General features: G+C 37.7%; 1 protein-coding gene across 3 annotated transcripts in view; it reads left to right on the top strand.

Annotated features, from left to right (window-relative positions):
• Positions 1-16,420: 16,420 nt before the first annotated feature.
• The window catches only part of LOC127449385 (mothers against decapentaplegic homolog 3), a 76,310-nt gene continuing 72,434 nt past the window's right edge, over positions 16,421-20,296 (top strand). For all 3 annotated transcript variants that reach the window (XR_007898758.1, XM_051712797.1, XM_051712867.1), the window contains exon 1: positions 16,421-16,858. Coding sequence is in view for 2 of the 3 variants with exons in the window: in XM_051712797.1 (XP_051568757.1) it covers positions 16,656-16,858 (203 nt within the window). In the remaining variant the exon portion in view is untranslated. The remainder of the gene's footprint in view (positions 16,859-20,296) is intronic.

Here is a 20,296-nt window from a genome sequence, read left to right as displayed (position 1 = left end):
TGATTCAAAGGATCAACTTAATAGAATCTCTATGGGACAATAGGCCCTTAGGAAGAGAATTTAAGCACATTAAACCAACAAATGCAGCAAGGCGCCATTGTGACATCAGGCAAGACATTTAATTACATATCACAGCTGATTCATTTTTTCCACATGGCCCCTTTTCCTCCTCTTTATTCCCATGCAGTCTCAAAATATGAAGCATGGTTGATGAAATAAGAGGAGACAGCGACATAGATCATTCTGTCATCAGGTAATTATCTAAATATAATGTTTAGTCGTTATTCTCTTTTACCCTTTTTCCCTCCATTTAAATCTCTCACCAGTCAATATAACTCTTAGATTATTTAAAGTCCATGTATGTAAGTATGTAATGCGCATATGTCTGTAATGTATAAGTTTATGTGAGTGTCCTTGGTGTGTAGACCTATTGGTGTTTATACCAAATCCTGTCTCTGTTTTGTTGCTTTAAGCACTATGTCTGTCAGCCACTGTAGCAATTATAGTGAGACTGAAAGCCTGGCTCAGGACAGCCTTCTCCTTAAACATCCTTTAGACACAACACTGCTAGACCCAGATCCTGAAACACTGCCAAAACCATTTCTCTATACTCTTTCACTTCTTTAAAAAAAATTCTGTCTTTCTATACTCTCTCATGTTTGATATATCATTTTGCACTTTTTTTCTATGACTTTCTCTGTCCTTCAATATGCAGATTGTTATCTACCCTCTTTTAAATCTCAAAAGCATTTTAAATTACCATTGGATAAGAATCTGATAGGGAAGCAGTTTCTTTTGTGGCTGTTTTACTTCTGAGAAAAATATTTGCCTTTGCTTCATCATATCATTTTGAAGTATTGCTTTTTTACAGGCTTGCAGGGCCACCAAATTATTATTATTTATGTTTTATTTTATTTTTTGTAATATAAACTGTGTACTTTATAAACGAGTGAGCTACTGAAGACTGTTCAGCATTTCCTGTTGATAGCTCTGCAGCAGAGAAATCAATATCGTCCCCATGGAGCCAGACACAATTCTGCTATTCCGCTCCAGCATTTATCAGACTCTGTCTCAGACAGGCCACATACTATATAAAGACAATCCATTCTTCATTTTATTCCTGATAGCTACAAAGTGCTGTGTGTGTGTGTGTGTGAAAGGAATGTTCCAGGTTCAATATAAGTTAAGCTCAATCGACAGCATTTGTGGCATAATGTTGATTACCACAAAAATTTACTTTGACTCGTCCCTCTTTTTCTTAAAAAAAAGAAGAAGCAAAAATCTGGGTTACAATGAGGCACTTACAATAGAAGTGAATCGGGACAATTTTTGGAGGGTTTAAAGGCAGAAATGTAAATCTTATAATTTTATAGAAGCACTCACATTAAATCTTCTGTTAAAACTTGTGTATTATTTGAGCTGTGAAGTTGTTTGTATATTCGTTTTTAAAGTAATTTTTAGTTTTCAAACAAAAGTTTAGTTTTAGGGTTTGTTGACATCGTCATGGCAACAAAGTTGTAAAATTGGCTCTAACTTTGCACAGAAAAGGTTAGTAAGTGATTTTATCACACTAAAATCATGTTTACACAAATATTGTTTATGTCTTGTGGCTATACTTTTGAAACAGTGAGCATTTTAAAGTTAAAAAATTGTCCCCCATTCGCTTCCATTGTAAGTGCCTCACTGAAACCAGATTTTTGCTTCTTTTTTAAAGAAAGGAGGGGCATGTAAAAAGTCATTTTTGTGGTAATCAACATTGTCACAAATACTGTCAATTGAGCTCAACTTGTATTGAATCCAGAACATTCTTTTAACTGTCATAATAATTTTATAGTTTAATGTTCATAACAGAATGTTTGCTGTCTTACTTTGATTAATGAACTGAATGAACTTTTCCATAATTTTCTGGATGTGAACATGCAGTGAATTTCTCCATGTTTATTTCCGCAGAGTTAGATAATTCAGTTCAACTCAACTCAGCTCAACTCAGCTCAACTCAGTACAAGGCAATAAAGTTTAATCAAGGACTTATGAGTTGCACAGTGCCAGTATGACCTGTTGTGCTATGTTGCATTATCTTAACTATTTTGAGCAGGGACTAAAAATGGTTCAAGGAACAAAAATAAAAACTGAAAACGAACGAAATTCTTTGCAGAACGTAACCGAAAACCGGAACAAAGTGATTTTCAATTGTTCCCGAGTGAAAACGTTATTTTTAAATGCTGGTAACTGGTTATAACCGGTTAAGTTTGTTCTGATAATTTTTAAAGGCCAAAGGGTTTATCACAGTATATTTTTGGAACTACACCACTTCATGTTGCCCGAAACATTATGTGCTTTGATCCTGGAGGAAACTGCTGCATCACACATTTCTTTGCCAAATTCACTGTTGTGGATGTCGCATTCTCTGAATGAAGACCTGTAGAACTATGTATAATTACTACATATAAATGCACTGTTAATCCAAATATAAGGAAAACGTTATTAGAAAACATTTCTCAGTTGTTTCCAAGTCTTCACTGAATTATTGTTAGATATGATGCATTAACACAGATTTGATGCAGATAGGTTTTTACTCTTTGTAAAGAAAATTATACTTAACTGTTAATTAACTGCTTGTTATGATTTCTATGTTGATAAATCCAACACACAGGAAAAAAAATTGCTTATTTTCACTTATTTTGGTGAGGCAAGTGGCTTATTTTGGGCATGTTTTTCCAGACCAGGTTGCTCGTTTCTCTTGCGAGATGTGGCAACACTGCAATAGGTGTTTCACCTACACTTAGCTCAGAGCACTGTCACTTTTAAAAGAACATTATTAACCATTCTTTTATTTTGTTCTAACAGGTAACCCTTTGGAAGGGGGTCTGCGGAACATCTGAACCTGAACGAAAAAGTACAGTTTTTGCTCAGAACGAACCGAAATGAAAAACATTTCGTTTTTAGTCCCTGATTTTGAGCATAAATATGTAAGACTGGTAACACTTTACAATAATGTTCCCTTTGTCAACATTAGTTAACAACATTATTTAACATGAACTAACATTGAACAATACTTTTACAACATGTATTAATCTTGGCTAATGTTAATTTCAACATAATACCAAGATTGATAAATGGTGTAATATTGTTCAGATTAGTTCATGATACCTAATGCATTAACTAATGTGAACAAGTGGCACCTTATTGTAAAGTGTTGCTTAAAGGCTACGTTTTTTTAAAAAAAGTACATTGTTATGTATGAAGATTTTTAAGGATTTCTTTTTAAGAGATGGCAAATTAAAAAAAAGTGCTAGGATACACTCTGCCCCCAGCAAGCGCTCGCTTCCTCTTTCTCTCTCTATTTTCTCACCTTTGCTCTCACTCTCTCTCTCTCCACAGGAGGATCGGATGTTCTCGAGTCTCCAGGAGGGCAGTTGGCTGGCAGACGGACTGGCTCCACACCAGACTGGGCATCCACACACAGCCAGACATTTTCTCATCTGTTTTACTTTCACTGGGCTCAGCTAAACATGCCTGTTGCTATACCAAACATTCCCAAACATACATACAGTACATATGCATACACGCTCACACACAATTATATAACGCAAATAAATATAATATGCTTGCATGCAAACAGACTAACTGTAAAAGCATCCATCTACACAATGCTAACTTATGAAGATAGGGTAAAATTATGAGTAATACATGGATGCCAGGGTTTGAGACACTCTATGAGAACTGAGTGTGGCCTCACTGCACAAAATCTGCTTTGGTCTAGTTCTTGAAGTAGGGTAAGTAAAATCCTTGAAAAGGAATACATAAATAAAACTCAACATTCTGTTTTCATAAATGAACTAATGAGATCTTAATAAGATTTTATGCCCTGTGAATTGATGACTTGTCTGACCTTATGACTTTATAATGAGCTTCATGCAACAAAACACAATACATTGTGCATGAAGTACATTAATCTGTATTATTTTTGTCAAATCCTATTTTTTTAAAGTTCAAAAACACCATTCTTCTCAAAGCTACCCTCGCCTCTCTGTATCTCTCATCATCTTTTACATCATCATCATCTCTCTCAGTGAAACCAGAGTGGGGGGCATTCCTTCTTAAAATGGCTCCCTGTTCCTCTTTCTCATCCTGTCGTGATATTGAAGCAGTATTTCAGGCTTGTCATAGAGTCCCCCAAGGATAAAGTGTCATAACCACTTAAATAAGTGTCTCCATGTGGTCTTAATACCACCACATTATAAAATCAAAAAGCCCATTATTGTGTGTTTGGTATTTGTTTGATTTGTTTTTATACTGCATTGTATAACTTAAACTGGAACACAATGATTATGTTTTATTTATCGGACTGTATGACCTTTTGGGGGGGCTATAAGGGGCTAGGTTAGAACTTATTCTGTCATCAATTGTCAGCACTTGCTGCCACCTAGTGGTGTCTGAACAAGCTACATGTCAGTATTCACCTTCTGAAAGAAACAGGACAATCCTCTGGCATCAAGTTTTGGCTACCGGCCACGCAGCTAGTCAATATTTTCCTGGAAGACACATTAGATGTGAACGCTCACTGGAGCCAAGCAACCTCAGATGTTTTCCTTTGCCATTTCTGCTTCCATTCATGAGGAGCTGGAGCTCAGCCCAAATAGCTGTGTGATATATTAGTGATTTATAACTGTGTTGTATTGTTTAATCTCCTAAATTATACTAGCAGACATTGAAAATGTTTCCACCAGTTTCTAAATGCTGCCTAACCATGATGAATACTTTCAAGCCATAGGCTTGGAGTCTTTCACTTAAAGGGGTCATGACATGAGGAATTAATTTTTCCTTGATCTTTTAACATATAACAGTTCATTGTTCTATTAAAAAAATGATACTGTAAATTTCAGAACTCAAACCAAGCTGCCAAAATGACTCGACTTCCTCCACATTGTGATGTCACATGTGGTAGACATTTGCATCTGACTGCCTCCACAACAACACATCAACACATCAACGACTACTTTAAGTTCCCCATCCAGTAGTGATGAGCAGTGAGATGGCAAGGAAATAGCAGGTCAGTCAACAGCAGAAAGCCAATTATAACAGTGGCCGTTTAAGATTCTTAAGATTAAGATTCTTCGGTAACACTTTACAATAAGGTTCCATTTGTTAAGTAAGGAATAATTGACTCCGGCCCATTGAATTGTTGAAAAATAATGCACACCCGAGGTGGTAATAAGGTCACAATGTGCAGCAGATTGTGCATCGTGTGTGCATTATTTTTCAACAATTCAACGGCCGGAGTCAATTATTCTATTTATACCACGGTTACCACACCTTAAGACATTGTTCAGGGTTTTATGTCAAGACATTTTCTAGTTTTCGTCCCTGAAACGCTTCTATGAGAGGAACTACTTTCTTCTGCCACAGATTCAGCATTCTGCTTTAATACAGCTCAAGCCTTCGTTGCTAGTTCGAAAACGTCACGTTAGAACTAGCAACGGAGGCTTGTGCTGCTTTACTTGAGGACTTACTGGAGTAAAAAGGTAGTGCGTTTGTGCGTGTGTGTGTGAGTTTGTATTTGAGGGATCGAAAGAGAGAAACTCAGAAAATTACGACTTTTTCATAGTTTTTCTCTCACAAGTATGTTTGGGCCTTAAGTGTGTGCGTTATGCGTTTAATGTGTGTCCACGGGTGTGGGAGTGTGTGTGTTTTTCACACAGATATTTCAGATAATATAGAAACTGCTGTATTGATCAAGTGTATCTTGCTTTGATACAGCTCAAGCCTTTGTTGCTATGTGAGGCTGATTATGGTGAAATACACTGAAACATTAAAAGTTATTTCGGATAATATAAATTGTTGTATTGTTGTATTGATCAAGTCAGGGGGCGTGGCTCTATTTGTTGGTCGCGACTCGAGTCTCAGTGTGTTCGTGCATGTGTAAGTGCGAGTTATTTCTTTTTAACCGAAATTGAAATAAATGTAGGATATTTTAAACATTGTTTGACGTTCTTCATCGATGTACTTTAACCAATGTCTTTGTTTTAACTGGTTATTTTGCTGTGGTAGCCTGTACGGCTCTTTGAAATAACTGAAATAATTTGGCGAAGTGATATTTAACCATTATGCGGTCAAGACCTGGAACTACTTCATAGCCGTGCGTTTACTTGAAAAATAATTGCATACCTTAGAACGTCCGTCAACCAATCAGAATCAAGCATTCAACAGACCCGACACTTTACAATAAGGTTCTATTTGTTAACATTAATTCACAACATTAGTAAACATGAACTAACAATGAACAATATTTATTAAGCATTTATTAATCTAAGTTAATGTTAATTTTACCATATACTAATACATTTCTAAAATCAGTTGTATTTGTTAACATTAGTTACATTAGTAACAATTGTACTTTTATTAACTAACATTAACAAAGATTAATAAATGCTGTAAAACATATATTGTTCAATGTTTGTTCGTGATACCTAATGCATTAACTAATGTTAACAAATGGAACCTTATTGTAAAGTGTGTTACAGATTCTTCTTTATTGTCATTATAACCTGTACAACGAAATATTCATGTGGCACCATCTTACCAGCAGCAGCAGCAGCAAAAAAAAAAAGAAAAAAAAGACCAACATCACGTCACGAGTTTGTGTGTGTGTGTGTGTGTGTGTGTGTGTGTGTGTGTGTGTGTGTGTGTGTGTGTGTGTGTGCAAAAAATAAACATAATAATAAAAAAATACTAATATTATTATAAGTGAACCTCAATGAACATATTAAAATTATTATTTGTTTTAAATGCATGTCATGACAGCTTTAAGATCTGTGAGAGATAACTTGAACGACATAGTGATCAAATGGTTTGTCAGCAGTTTTCTTGGGTTTGCTCTTTGAAATAATGAGCTGCTGATACTAGAATGTAAACCACTATTTTAGTCCACCATACAAAACATGATAATGCTATAAGTAGGCTATGGGTCCGTTCACACCGAACTCGTTTTTACGTCTAGGCGGAAGTCTATCACCGTTGCGCAGCGTCTCGCGCAAGTGAGCTGTTCTGTTATACGCAAGAACACTTAAGTTTTAGAAGTGAATTGCATAGTTTACTTGAATTTGCTTCTCTAAATAAAGGCGTATGCTTAAAGCTGTTTTGTAATGGCTGTCTTGTGTACATCGCTCTCCTACTGTGAGGCAACAGGTTAAGAGACTGTTCTGTTCGGACCCTATGTTTGCTCAAGTTATATTTTTAAAGCCTGTTATTTCCTCTTAAGAATATTTGGAGTTCTCGCAATGAGCACAAAAGTGTTTAATTATGGATTAAAGGACGCTTGTAAAACTGCTTCGAGCCCCATTCGGAGCGCCAGCTTTTCCAACCCCACCCAAGCAGTGGAGCTCAGCCGAGTCCTGCATCCACAAACACTACACTGTGACAGGAGGAAGACTGCAGACAAATGAACTGTGCGGGATTTGTTCTTCATTTAAATTCAACTCATATCTAGCATATTAATGGATGAAAATGTAAACAATGAATTAGATGTGAATTTCTGCGTACGAGCTTCAATAGAAAGTCTTTGCCACCAGATGTCGCTGAACATTTACAAGTTTGTGGATCGCTCAAAAAATTCTTTCTGCCATAAGAAGTTATTTAAAGAATAGGTTTAAATCAGATTTATCTAAATATGCTAAATATTATTTAACTTTACTAAGTATAGCTAAATTTAGTTCAATTAATGCCACAGCATATTTTACTATTGCTTTGCCTTTTACCAAACTGTATCTTGTTTACTAAGTTTTAAAAGTTCATACTTCTAATTCATTTTCAGTAAATACTTTTAATTTATTCTGAATTCGCAATATGTTCATAATTTAAAGATAACTCAATTCAGTTTGATGGAAATTTGTTATACAATCTTAAAAACCGACTGAAATATTTTTGAGAAGAATTTTCTTAGGATAAATCATTAGTAAGTAAACTTCTTAAGTTAGAAAATAATAAGAAAACAGTAGTTAAGAAGAATTGTATTTTATTTATTTATTTATTTTTATGGATTTTCTCCCCTTTTCTCACCAGTTTTGGAATGCCCAGTTCCCAATGCGCTCTAAGTCCTCGTGGTGGTGTAGTGACTCGCCTCAATCCGGGTGGCGGAGGATGAATCTCAGTTGCCTCTGCGTCTGAGACCGTCAATCCGCGCATATTATCACATGGCTTGTTGAGTGCATTACCATGGAGACCTAGTGCATGTGGAGGCTCACAGTATTCTCTGCGGCATCTGCGCACAACTCACCACACACCCCACTGAGAGCGAGAACCACATTATAGCGACCATGAGGAGGTTACCCCATGTGACTCTACTCTCCCTAGCAACCGGGCCAATTGGTTGCTTAGGAAGCCTGACTGGAGTCACTCAGCACACCCTGGATTCGAACTCACGACTCCAGCTGTGGTAATCAGCGTCTTTACTCGCTGAGCTACCCAGGCCCCAAATTTTATTCTTAAGAATGTTTCTTAAATCCGGCCCTTGGCCTTACTAATGCCTGTACTTTTACTGTATTTTGTACTGTAGTATTTCTACAACCAGTTGTAATAAAAACAATGGGGGCAGGCCAAAGAGAAATTATTTTAATTGTAATTCTCCACAAGCTAAACTAAGTAGTGTTTCTTCTACTTTGCCTAACCCAAATCAAATCAAAATCAAATCAAATCCCTTTATTGTCACTCAACCATATACACAAGTGCAACAGTGGGTGAAAGTCTTGGGTGCGGTTCCAAGCAGCATAGCAGTATGACAATTACAATAAACATCTGATTTACACATCAGATGTTTATTATCAAATGACAGGATAAGACAGCGCAGCACAGTGACATCATCTCCATTTATGGTCCTGCTGGTCCATATCATTATGCTCTCAATATCTGCACACTCAGTTGGCTTTTCGGTGTGACTCATGTGTGCTAAGACCAGCATGCATCAGATCTGCAAGCCTTGAGCACACATCAGCACGTGAATCATGGTAATCCTCACATGGCTGTAGAGTACGGCCCATATCAGACACAAAATATATGCTCTCCATGCTGGTTCTGCACTCTTTTGAGCCCTGTTATTCACATAGATAAATAAATACAGTAACATACACATGGTGAGTCACTAGAGCTTTTGCAATACAGCACACTACTTCAATAATACAAATCCAGAGTGTCATATTACGTAACCTTGGAGTGTGGGCTGGTGTTGACTAAGTGGTGGTGACCAGGTTTATCACAACCCTCAGAGCTTATCAGTGTCTTTCCTCAGACAAATGGAGTGACATGACGAATGACTGCAGCATGTGAAATACAGTAACTCATATATTTTTGCCTTTTCTTTTTTGCTTTTTTTTTTATTCCAACAATGCATTTGACTAATGCTTCAGTGCAGCATTTCCTGATCATTGAACATAAAAGACAATGCTTTATTGTGATGCATACAAGGGCTGTTGAATTATATGGCTCTTAGTTTCCCTGTGCACAGTTGATAGATAAGAGGTGAGCACTTAGATCACATAATTATATACACTGTAAAAAGTAGTGACCTGCAATTGTTACCTTAAGGATCTAATTCTTTTTGATATAACACCTTAAAATTACTTTCTTTTGTGTAATCTAATGTCATTGTTGATTCAGTCATATTTTATTTTTTTATTATTATTATTTTAATATAACCTGTTGTTATTGTGACATGAAACATAATTTTAGGTTAACAGTCAAAGCATTTTATAGCATATAGTTTGGATATTTATGCCTTTAAAAGCTGTATATGTTTTGGAGACATAAAGAATAAACCTAAGAACATCACTTTAACCCATTAGAGCAAAAGCTGAGACTGAGAGACTAGAGTATCCAGTGAATTTGTATATGGCATTCCACTCAATGCACTCCAAAGTTATTACTAACCTTCATGTGTGTGCATGAGGATTTCAGAGTCTTATGACAATATATTGGATGGGGGGCATGGGGTGTGTTTAACAGTGACTGAGCATGTTTTACTGGCAAGATCTTCCTGAAGTCAAATGTTTTATAGGTGAGTGTGTTTGTGCATGATCTGTCTGAGTCTGTGGATAGACTGATGGATTTAGAAGAGCAAAATTCTCTGGCAGGAATTTTCATGCTGTCGATGTACAATAGCTCTCAAAACTACAGTACACCCAACTTCGGTCCACCATAAAACACCCTACAGAGCTGCAAATTTCTCAGGTAGGCTTGTAAACACACATATGCACGCACAAAGGCATGCATGCACGCACGCACGCACACACACTTGTATTTTTTCAGCTCTTCTCAATACTGGTTAGTGTTGATTTCAACATTTTCAAATACGCTTTTGTAATGAAAAATTGTAGATGTTAACATTAATAAATGCAGTATGAACTAAGATTAATCAATGCTGTAAAAATATATTGTCTATTGTTAGTTCATGATACCTTAAATAGAACCACATTGTAAAGTGTTACCAATGATTTGGTGACATTTCTTTCCAACTGCCTCCCTCAGCAATATCACAAATTATGGTTATATAAAGTCCTGCTTAGCTTCCCGCACTGCTGTGACAATTATTACGCACCTCCACTATCCCAACTCCTTCTCTGTTTCTATTTACTTCTTTTATGTATTACTGTAATATTATATTTAATAGATTAAGTAGTCCAAGGAGGGTATTTAGAGCTTGAGTTGAGTCTTGTGCTCAAGCCCTGCATCATGGATAGCAAACCAAATATGTTTACCTTTATCTCATTAATGTATTGTGTGAAAATGTGAACTCATGAAACTGAGTCTTTTTTTTTAATGCAAATATTATAGTAACTTCATCATTTTCACCTAAATGGCAGTCTGACACTGATGTTGGTGTTCTGCTGTGCTGATCTGATGCACTTTTCATCGCTGCAAATCATGAAGCCAGAATCGTTGTCATCACCCACCTGTCCAGAGCACTTGGGAGTCAGTGTTAAACACTTCTGATCAAATGTATGTTTCATCTTATCACTCTTACATATGTCCTCCACTGGAACATTGTTCAGCACCCTCTGACCCCCTTTTCCACCTTGTACCTCCCCAGGGTCTCTTGAGTCAAGGCATCCACAATACCCTCATCAACTATCAGATTGTATAGGGTCATTACTTATTCACACAGCCGTGCCTTTTGTGCGAGGCAATTCTTCAGACAAGCGCATGCACGCACACTCTCACACACATATACCCCAAATCCCCCCACTTCTCTCTTCTAGATCCCATCTGCCCCCTGCCCCCATACTCTCAACAACAATCTCCCCCAGGCCCTGGACTTCATCCCTTCCTACACACACAAACATACATCCACACACCCTTGAACCAGCTGTCCCAGATCTGAAGCCCCTGAGGGAATAAACAGGTGCTGAACTTGTGCTGGCCACTGCAGTCAAGCTGCACATGGTAATACTCATAACCACCATCCTGCCACACGCTTCCACACAGATACATGACAAACATGAACACACACACACTTTCACTCTCTTGTTGGTACTCCTATCATTAAAAGGACTTTCAATTGGCGTAATGGTTTTAATACTAAACTAATGATATTTTCTATCCCCTACCTCTAAATCAAACCCACAGAAACCTTTTTGCATTTTTACATGTTCATTAAAATATAATTTAGTATATTTATTTGGCTGTTTGAATTATGGGACATTTGGGGTGTCTCACACACACACACACACACACACACACACTCACACACACACCTACAGTATGTGCACACACTGTAAAGAAATTTATGTCGTGTAACCTAAAAATGTGCTTCATGTGGTAACATTTAAATTAACTGCCTTCAAGTCAAAAATATGAAAAATCACAAAACTAAATAAACCTGAATGCATAAGGTTACACCAACAAGCAGCCTAACAAATGCAGTTTACCACTTTTTATAGTGCAATGAAGAGAGACTGAAAAGATAAGGTAGTGTTTTTGTTTAAATTTCCTTTATGGAAATATGTGGTCATTTTGCAAAACCAGGATATGGCATTTCAGTTAACATGTTACTGTAAAACATCTCAGTTGTCAATGATGCAATTGTTCAGTATAGTAGTGAATATCTATAAAAGATGCAGTTCATTCATTGAATGAATGAACAAACATGCAGTACATGCTCTTTTCCTGAGGTGTGTCATATTGTGCAGAGAGGGATAATCTATTTATAAGCCTACATATGTTTAGAGTATTGACCATAACCATGTGGGAGGACCAAAAGAAATGAAATGCTGTAAAAATATACATCAGAGATAAAAGGAAGAAGCAGTGCTATACTGAGCTGGTCCAGTGTATTTTGTTTTTTAGCACAGATAGAGAACTGTTTTAGGAATGTGCCAATTGTGACCATACACCCGTTTAACTGAATGGGTGTGCTGCAAAACTCTTCAGTTTAAGGTAGTTAAAAAATTCTTACAAATTACCTTGATTGAACATCATTCAGTTACATTTGAGGAAAAATGTAAGGGAGAGATAGCGTGTTTATGATTTTCTCATAAACCTGCACAACACTTACTTATTGCTTCAATCAAGTAAAGCAGATTTTCAGATGGTCACTGTGAGCTTGAGGTGCTGCTGAGTATTGTGTAGAAGGATCAAAATATTAGGCTCAATCTGATAAAGATAAATCTAATCTGAGTAGTGCAGCCCCTTGTGTGTGCATTATACGTAACAGCTGGCTCTTGGTTGCTCACGCTTCTCTTGACACTTCTGACCTCCCACTGGCATATGTTCATGTGTGTTCGCTTCCAAAATTGTTGGTCGATAATCATAATATACTGTGAGAAGAAAACAAATATCAGTCGCCAGTCATGTTAAAAAGTCTCACATCGAAACAACAGACATTTCCATTTTTATCAGGTTTGTGTTTATATAAAAATACCTAAAGAGGATATTTTACCTCTACAGTTTTTAAACCCTTTTTATTATCTATCATTTAACATAAAAAGGTGCACTGAAATCTCCTAATATAAAAAAGAGCTGTTTATTATAACCTTTCTGATAAAATTAGTCTGGAAAAATTTTTGTTAGTGTGTTTCTCCTATTGTAGATATATGCATGATTGCATGTCATTGTCATGTTTGAAAGGCTCCTGCATGCCCAGCATTGTGTCTTTCATCTCAACTTCCTCATAAAAAAAAAAGCAGTCCAGGCCCAGTATCAAATTAATTAAACCCTGTTAACTGTTCAGTAAGATATCCCCCTCTGCCACTCACAGTCTTAAATAAAGTAGAGGGAAATAGAGAGAGGGGGAGGCAGAAGGAAAAAAAGAGAATGTCATTAAATTCACTTTTGAGAATTTAATTGTAATTGCTTTTACAGAGTCTGTGCATGAAAAGTAAGGTTTTGTGTAACTGACTTGTTTCCTGTGTGTGTCACTGTCTAATAGGGGTTTCTGAGCTCGTTTTATGAGCTTTTACAATAGCACAGGAAGGAGAGCAATAATACTGTTTAGTAGTTTCAGATATATTACAGTTACTCAGTAACACTGTTTCTAATGGATCTTGTTACATATATATATATATATATATATATATATATATATATATATATATATATACACACACACACACACACACACACACACACACTCTGGAGGCCAAAAGTTCGGAATAATGTACAGATTTTGCTCTTATGGAAAGAAATTGGTACTTTTATTCACCAAAGTGTTATTCATCTGATCACAATGTATTGTAAGGACATTAAAGGTGCAGTATGTAACAATTTTCATGTAATATTCGCCTTTTGTTTTGCCAATGTGTGAACAGCTTGTAACGCAATTTAAAAAATGAGCCCTTCCCGGACTTCCTAGGTTGCCCATCAAAGGCTGTTGACTGATTTTCATACGAAGGGAGCGGGTCAGTTTTGCTGGGAAAATCCAAAGGATGTGATGTTTATGTGCGCTCCCAAGAGCCTTCTACTGAATCCAGTCTGGCTAAGTGGGAACGTGATCGTGGTCGAGCGAAAACTAGAGTGAACATCGGCAGGGCATTTGATTCCTGGAGGGACCTTCATTTGGTTTTGGGGATCAAAACCGACCCTGAATTGCCATTCTTCTTATTGGACATGTAAGCTTACATAACTGCTAAGCATGTGAAATATAGTGCCATAAGGATTGATCGGTGTGATTTTAGCTAACTTGATCTTGCCTGCTAACGCTGACGAATTGCAAGTTACCTTGCTTCATAACTTTCAAATAATTTCAACGATCTTCTCTTTACACTAAAAGTCAGGTATACACGATAAATTTAAGCAAATACGCTGGTTTCTTGATCGTAGTACAACATATGACATACAAAACATACAATAGTGCAACATAACAGTGCAGTGCAACAGTAAACTGTCTGGTATAGTTCGGTAGTATGTAGCTGTGTGTGTGTATCAGTATGCTATGTTAGCTGATAAGTAGTTTTATTTTAGTCTCAAAGTTTGTAGTAAAACAATCATAACTGTGTAATTTTAATTATGCTACCTCATCTGTCAGCATGATGCCGGTGGATAACGTTCAGTCTCTTTGTATGTTACGTCCGTTTTGGCCGATGCTCGCTCGCTCGCGTACCTATGGAGTGTGTGCACGAGCGCGAGCATGAACACGAGCAACAGGAAGGTGGCTGCAGTTCACTTAAAGGCCACAAGTGTCATTAATAATAAGGGTTTCTGAATCTTACATACTGCACCTTTAATAACATGAAAAATTACTATTACAATTTGTAAAAAATTTTCAGCACTTCTTAAACTACTTCAAAGAGTTCTCATAAAAAAATCCTCCACATGCAGCAATGACAGCTTTGCAGATCCTTGGCATTCTAGCTGTCAGTTTATCCAGATACTCAGGTGACATTTCAACCCACACTTCCTGTAGCACTTGCCATAGATGTGGCTGTCTTATCGGGCACTTCTCATGCACCTTACAGTCTAGCTGATCCCACAAAAGCTCAATGGGGTTAAGATCCATAACACTCTTTTCCAATTATCTGTTGTCCAATGTCTGTGTTTCTTTTCCCACTCTAACCTTTTCTTTTTGTTTTTCTGTTTCAAAAGTAGCTTTTTCTTTGCAATTCTTCTCATAAGGCCTGACCCCTGAGTCTTCTCTTTACTGTTGTAAATGAAACTGGTGTTGAGCAGGTAGAATTCAATGAAGCTGTCAGCTGAGGACATGCGAGGCATCTATTTCTCAAACTAGAGACTCTGATGTACTTATCCTCTTGTTTAGTTGTACATCTGGCCTTCCACATCTCTTTTTGTCCTTGTTAGAGCCAGTTGTCCTTTGTCTTTGAAGACTGGAGTGTACACCTTTGTAAGAAATCTTCAGTTTTTTGGCAATTTCAAGCATTGTATAGTCTTCATTCCTCAAAACAATGATTGACTGATGAGTTTCTAGTGAAAGCTGTTTGTTTTTTGCCATTTTTGTCCTAATATTGATCTTAAGACATGCCAGTCTATTGCATACTGTGGCAACTCAAAAACAAACACAAAGACAATGTTAAGCTTCATTTAATGAGCCAAATTGCTTTCAGCTGTTTTTGATATAATGGCAAGTGATTTTCTAGTACCAAATTAGCAATTTAGCATGATTACTCAAAGATAAGGTGTTGGAGTGATGGCTGCTGGAAATGGGGCTTGTCTAGATTTGATCAAAAATGACTTTTTTCAAATAGTGATGGTGCTGTTTTTTACATCAGTAATGTCCTGACTATACTTTGTGATCAGTTGAATGACACTTTGGTGAATTAAAGTACCAATTTCCTTCTGAAACATTATCCCAAACTTTTGGCCGCCAGTGTGTGTGTGTGTGTGTGTTTGTGTGTGTGTGTGTGTGTGTGTATTATATATATATATATATATATAGTATGTAGCCTATGTTTCTTTATATGTAGGTAAATGGCTTCTTAAACGTAAGACATACAGTATTATATAACACTTTTATGTCCTACAGTGAAAAAGAATAAAAGCAGCTGCCAAACTTTAGCACTTTTACATTCAGACTAGAGTAAATCGACTCGTAACTGGGTTGCAAGATGAATTATTAAAAATGTGTCACAATGTTCTAAACTAATCGACAACAAATGGGACAAGCAATCCTGCGAGTTTTCAGAGCTGATATTTGCATTAGAGACAGACTCCTTAACAATACGTCACATGGAGCCGCGTGCTGCGGCACAGCGGAGGACTTCAAACTTGAGTGAAATCACTTTTTAAACCATAAAAATGATACAGCACAAAAGTGTACGCTAAATTACAAACAGAGAAGGTATTCAAATCCTTGATTGAGGACATCTGTTTTCTTTTCCCGGAGAAAGTGTCGTCCGGACGGTGTGGAGGGGACTATGTTTCTGTGCGGAGTGATATGAACGTCCTGTCGGTGGTAATGCGGCGCGCGCGCTCTGCAGGATGAGCTTGAGAGTGAGAGAAACAAACGGAGCGTCGCTGAGTGAGCGCTGAACTTGAGACTGAGAGTCAGTCACGTCTCAAGTCCTCACTTTTCCGCATTTTTGTTATCGAGCTCTATACATCTTTATTCTGATTTACCTTCCTCGGATTACATCGAAGACAAACGTGTCTCAAGTTTCTCTCCGAGTTGCGTGAGAGACTGCGCACGAGAGGAGGAACGTTCAGCTGAATCCAACATGTCAATTTTACCGTTCACTCCGCCGATTGTGAAGAGGCTGCTGGGCTGGAAGAAGGGAGAGCAGAACGGACAGGAGGAGAAGTGGTGCGAAAAGGCCGTCAAGAGTCTGGTGAAGAAGCTGAAGAAGACGGGACAGCTGGACGAGCTGGAGAAAGCCATCACAACTCAGAGTGTCAACACCAAGTGTATCACTATACCACGGTGAGTGCGGTTAAAAACATGCCATCACTCACACGGTGAATCCATCGCTTTGTTGTGAAGTGGTGCTGTCACGGTCGTGCTTTTGGCAGAAGGAGCCCAGATAGGAAAGATGGATCTCGAACAGTGAAATTGAAAAGCCTATTCTGTTTAGAGCATTTCGAGCTGTCGACTGTGTTTCCTACATAGATCATCAAACAGCATCTCCATCCTATATATGCGCGAAGCAACCTAATGTGTTTTTTCTGTTTATGTTGCATTATTGTTGAGATATGATCAATAGGACACTCATGTCGCAAGTTGATTTGCTTTCAGAAATGCTCATTTCCCTTTACTGGGTAGTCATTTACTGTCTGATAAGGTTATATAACTTCGACCCTAGTCTGATCTGGGATAAACAGTGTGTAATATATTTAATTCGAGTTTACATTTTGGACGGCGGATATTTTTTGTCGCGTGGTGTTCGGATCAGTTATTCTTCGTAAGCGTGTGTGATGGAGGTTGTTGCTTGAAGTTGTTTTTTTTTCCTCCACTCAGTTTTGCGATGACTGGTTAATCTTGTTATGTCACAGACTGCTGCTGGCCAACTGCTCACAGTCCTGCACATACGAGCCTCTGCGGTTCCGCTTTAGGACGCATGGGAGATCTGTGCTAGCCCACATGTGCTTATTCTGAGCAGATCTTCAATCTCAGCACTTCAAATGATGAGATTTCTTGTAACGAGTCGCTGACCTGACTCTTGATTTTGAAGACCCCCTTTTGCAGGTTTGACTGAGCTTCTGTCCCAGTATTTGGTAAATGCTGCTATTTGGTCAAATTTGAGACAATATTGGTAAATATTTCTTAGACAGACTTACCTGGGTAAGGTAAGAATGATACATACAAACTGTTCCATTTTCTCTCTCTGTATCTCTCTCTCTCACACACACACACACACACACTCACACATGTTGGTGCAGCTATCATTATGAGGACTCTCCATAGACATAATGATTTTTATACTGTATGAACTACAGATTCTATCCCCTAACCCTACCCCTAAACCTAACCCTCACAAAAAACGTTCTGCATTTTTACATTTTCAAAAAAACATCGTTTAGTATGTTTTATAAGTGATTTGAATTATGAGGACACTAGAAATGTCCTCATAAACCACTTTTATAGCACAAGACCCTTGTAATTTCCAGTTTATAACCTAAAAAAATGTCCTCGTAAACCACTTAAACCTGCCCACACACACACACACACACACACACACACACACACACACACACACATCATATCATATCATTGTGGGGACTATCCATAGACTTCCATGCATTTTATGGATTTTTTACAGATCTAATGATAATTTCTATCTCCTAAACCTAACCCTCACAGAAACCTTTTTTGCATTTTTACTTTTTCAAAAAAACAGTTTAGTATGTGTAATAAACCATTTCCCTCATAGAGACCGCTGGCTGGGCCTCACAAGGAAGGTGATCTCAGGTTTTACTATCCTTGTGGAGAAATTTGGTCCCCACAATGTAGTATAAACATGTACACACGCACACACACACGCACACAGGTCTAGTCATAGAGTAATCAATATCTACTGAGAAATTCACTTGGATTGCGCTTCACAGTAGTTTTTAGAGTTAAACCTATTAGCAGACATTAAAAGGGTAGCCTAGTTAACCCAAAAAATAAAAATTCTCTCATCATTTATTCACCCTCATGCCATCCCAGATGTGTATGACTTTCTTTCTTCTGCTGAACACAAATGAAGATTTTTAGAAGAATATCTCAGCTCTGTAGGTCCATACAATGCAAGTGAATGATGACCAGAACTTTGAAGATCCAAAAATCACATAAAAGCAGCATAAAAGTAATCCATAAGACTTCAGTGGTTAAATCCATGTCTTCAGAAATATATGATAGGTGTGGGTGAGAAACTGATCAGTATTTACATCCTTTTTTTACTGTAAATGTCTACTTTCACTTCCACTTCTTTTGTTTTTGCGATTCACATTCTACCTGCATATCGCCACCTACTGGGCAGAGAGGAGAATGTATAGTAAAAAGGATTTAAATATTGATCTGCTTCTCAACCACACCTATCATATTACTTCTGAAGACATGGATTTAACCACTGAAGTTGTATAGATTATTTTATGCTGCCTTTATGTGCTTTTTGAAGCTTCAAAGTTAATTTGCTTTGAATACCAACAGAGCTGAGATTCTTCTAAAAATCTTCATTTGTGTTCAGCAGATGGAAGAAAGTTACAGATCTGGGATGGCATGAGGGTGAAGAATTGATGAGAGAATTTTCATTTTTGGGTGAACTATTCCTTTCAAATGCTGTGAATGTAAAGGCCACAAAATCTCAACTCTGTAATCTTTAGCTTTATAATCAAAGGTAGATGTAGATGGTGATGGCAGAAATGTGCCAGAGTCGACAAAGAATTACTATGACGATGGAAATCTCATCAGGGAGTTTATTTGTGTGCTATTTAGAAAGTCATTGTTCTGACACATTTGGGTTGCTTGACTTAATGTACTATTTTTGCTAAATTGGGTTGCCTGACTAACTTTAATTACAAACTAGAAGGTTCAGTGATTACAGTCACATCACTTACATTTCACGGTTTTATAAATAGACTTCGAGTCCCTTGGAGTATTCCTTCCCAAGCTTGAAGTTTGCATAATTGTGTGGTGTTTGAGGGCTGAGCAGCAGTGGTCTATGCCTGCAGCGCGGTTGCATTGGTTGTTGTTTCCAAACAACAGATAGCTCAGTGAAAGCAGGGCTTCCAGCCAGATATCAGGCTGACTCACCCTGGTCTGGACTGGAGAAAGAGAGAGTCTGAGCCTGTGGCTTTGTGGTGTGACACACTGGTACTCCAGTGTGAAGCTCTGGTGACCATAACATGTGAACATACAGTTCTTGTGCAATTCAGATTGGCATGTTGTGCGAGTGGGTTTAAATGTGAAACTGTCACATAAGTGAGTATAAAGCCACAAGAGGCCATGAGCTACAGTGATTTTACCACAAGTTAGGGTTATTCTTAGGGTATACATGAAGCAGCTTTTATAGAACGGTAGCTACAGCAATACGATAAAAGACTAGAGATGCACCAGTTGCGTGGAGTGAATGTGCAGCACTTGCTTTTTCAATGCACGGGAACCACTCTGAGATGCTGACATGGCCGGGATAGCCTTCTTTGAGTGTCACGGACTGACTGTCATGCAACATTCGTGAGCCAGAGGGAAACTTTTTAATCCAGACACACTTTACAGGAAGAAATAGGAGCGCTTCACAGGAAGAAATCGCTGGATTTGCGCATGTTTTGTGAGGTTAGTGAATGAAATCTCTGAAAGAAATTCAGTCGTTTTCTTTTAACAAAATATCTGCATATTTGCAGACGATATGATAGAAGCTGGATTGCTATCATTAGACAAGAC

Source organism: Myxocyprinus asiaticus, chromosome 1 (assembly GCF_019703515.2).
Source record: "Myxocyprinus asiaticus isolate MX2 ecotype Aquarium Trade chromosome 1, UBuf_Myxa_2, whole genome shotgun sequence".
Lineage (NCBI taxonomy): Eukaryota > Metazoa > Chordata > Actinopteri > Cypriniformes > Catostomidae > Myxocyprinus > Myxocyprinus asiaticus.
This window is presented reverse-complemented; position numbering and strand designations above follow the sequence as displayed.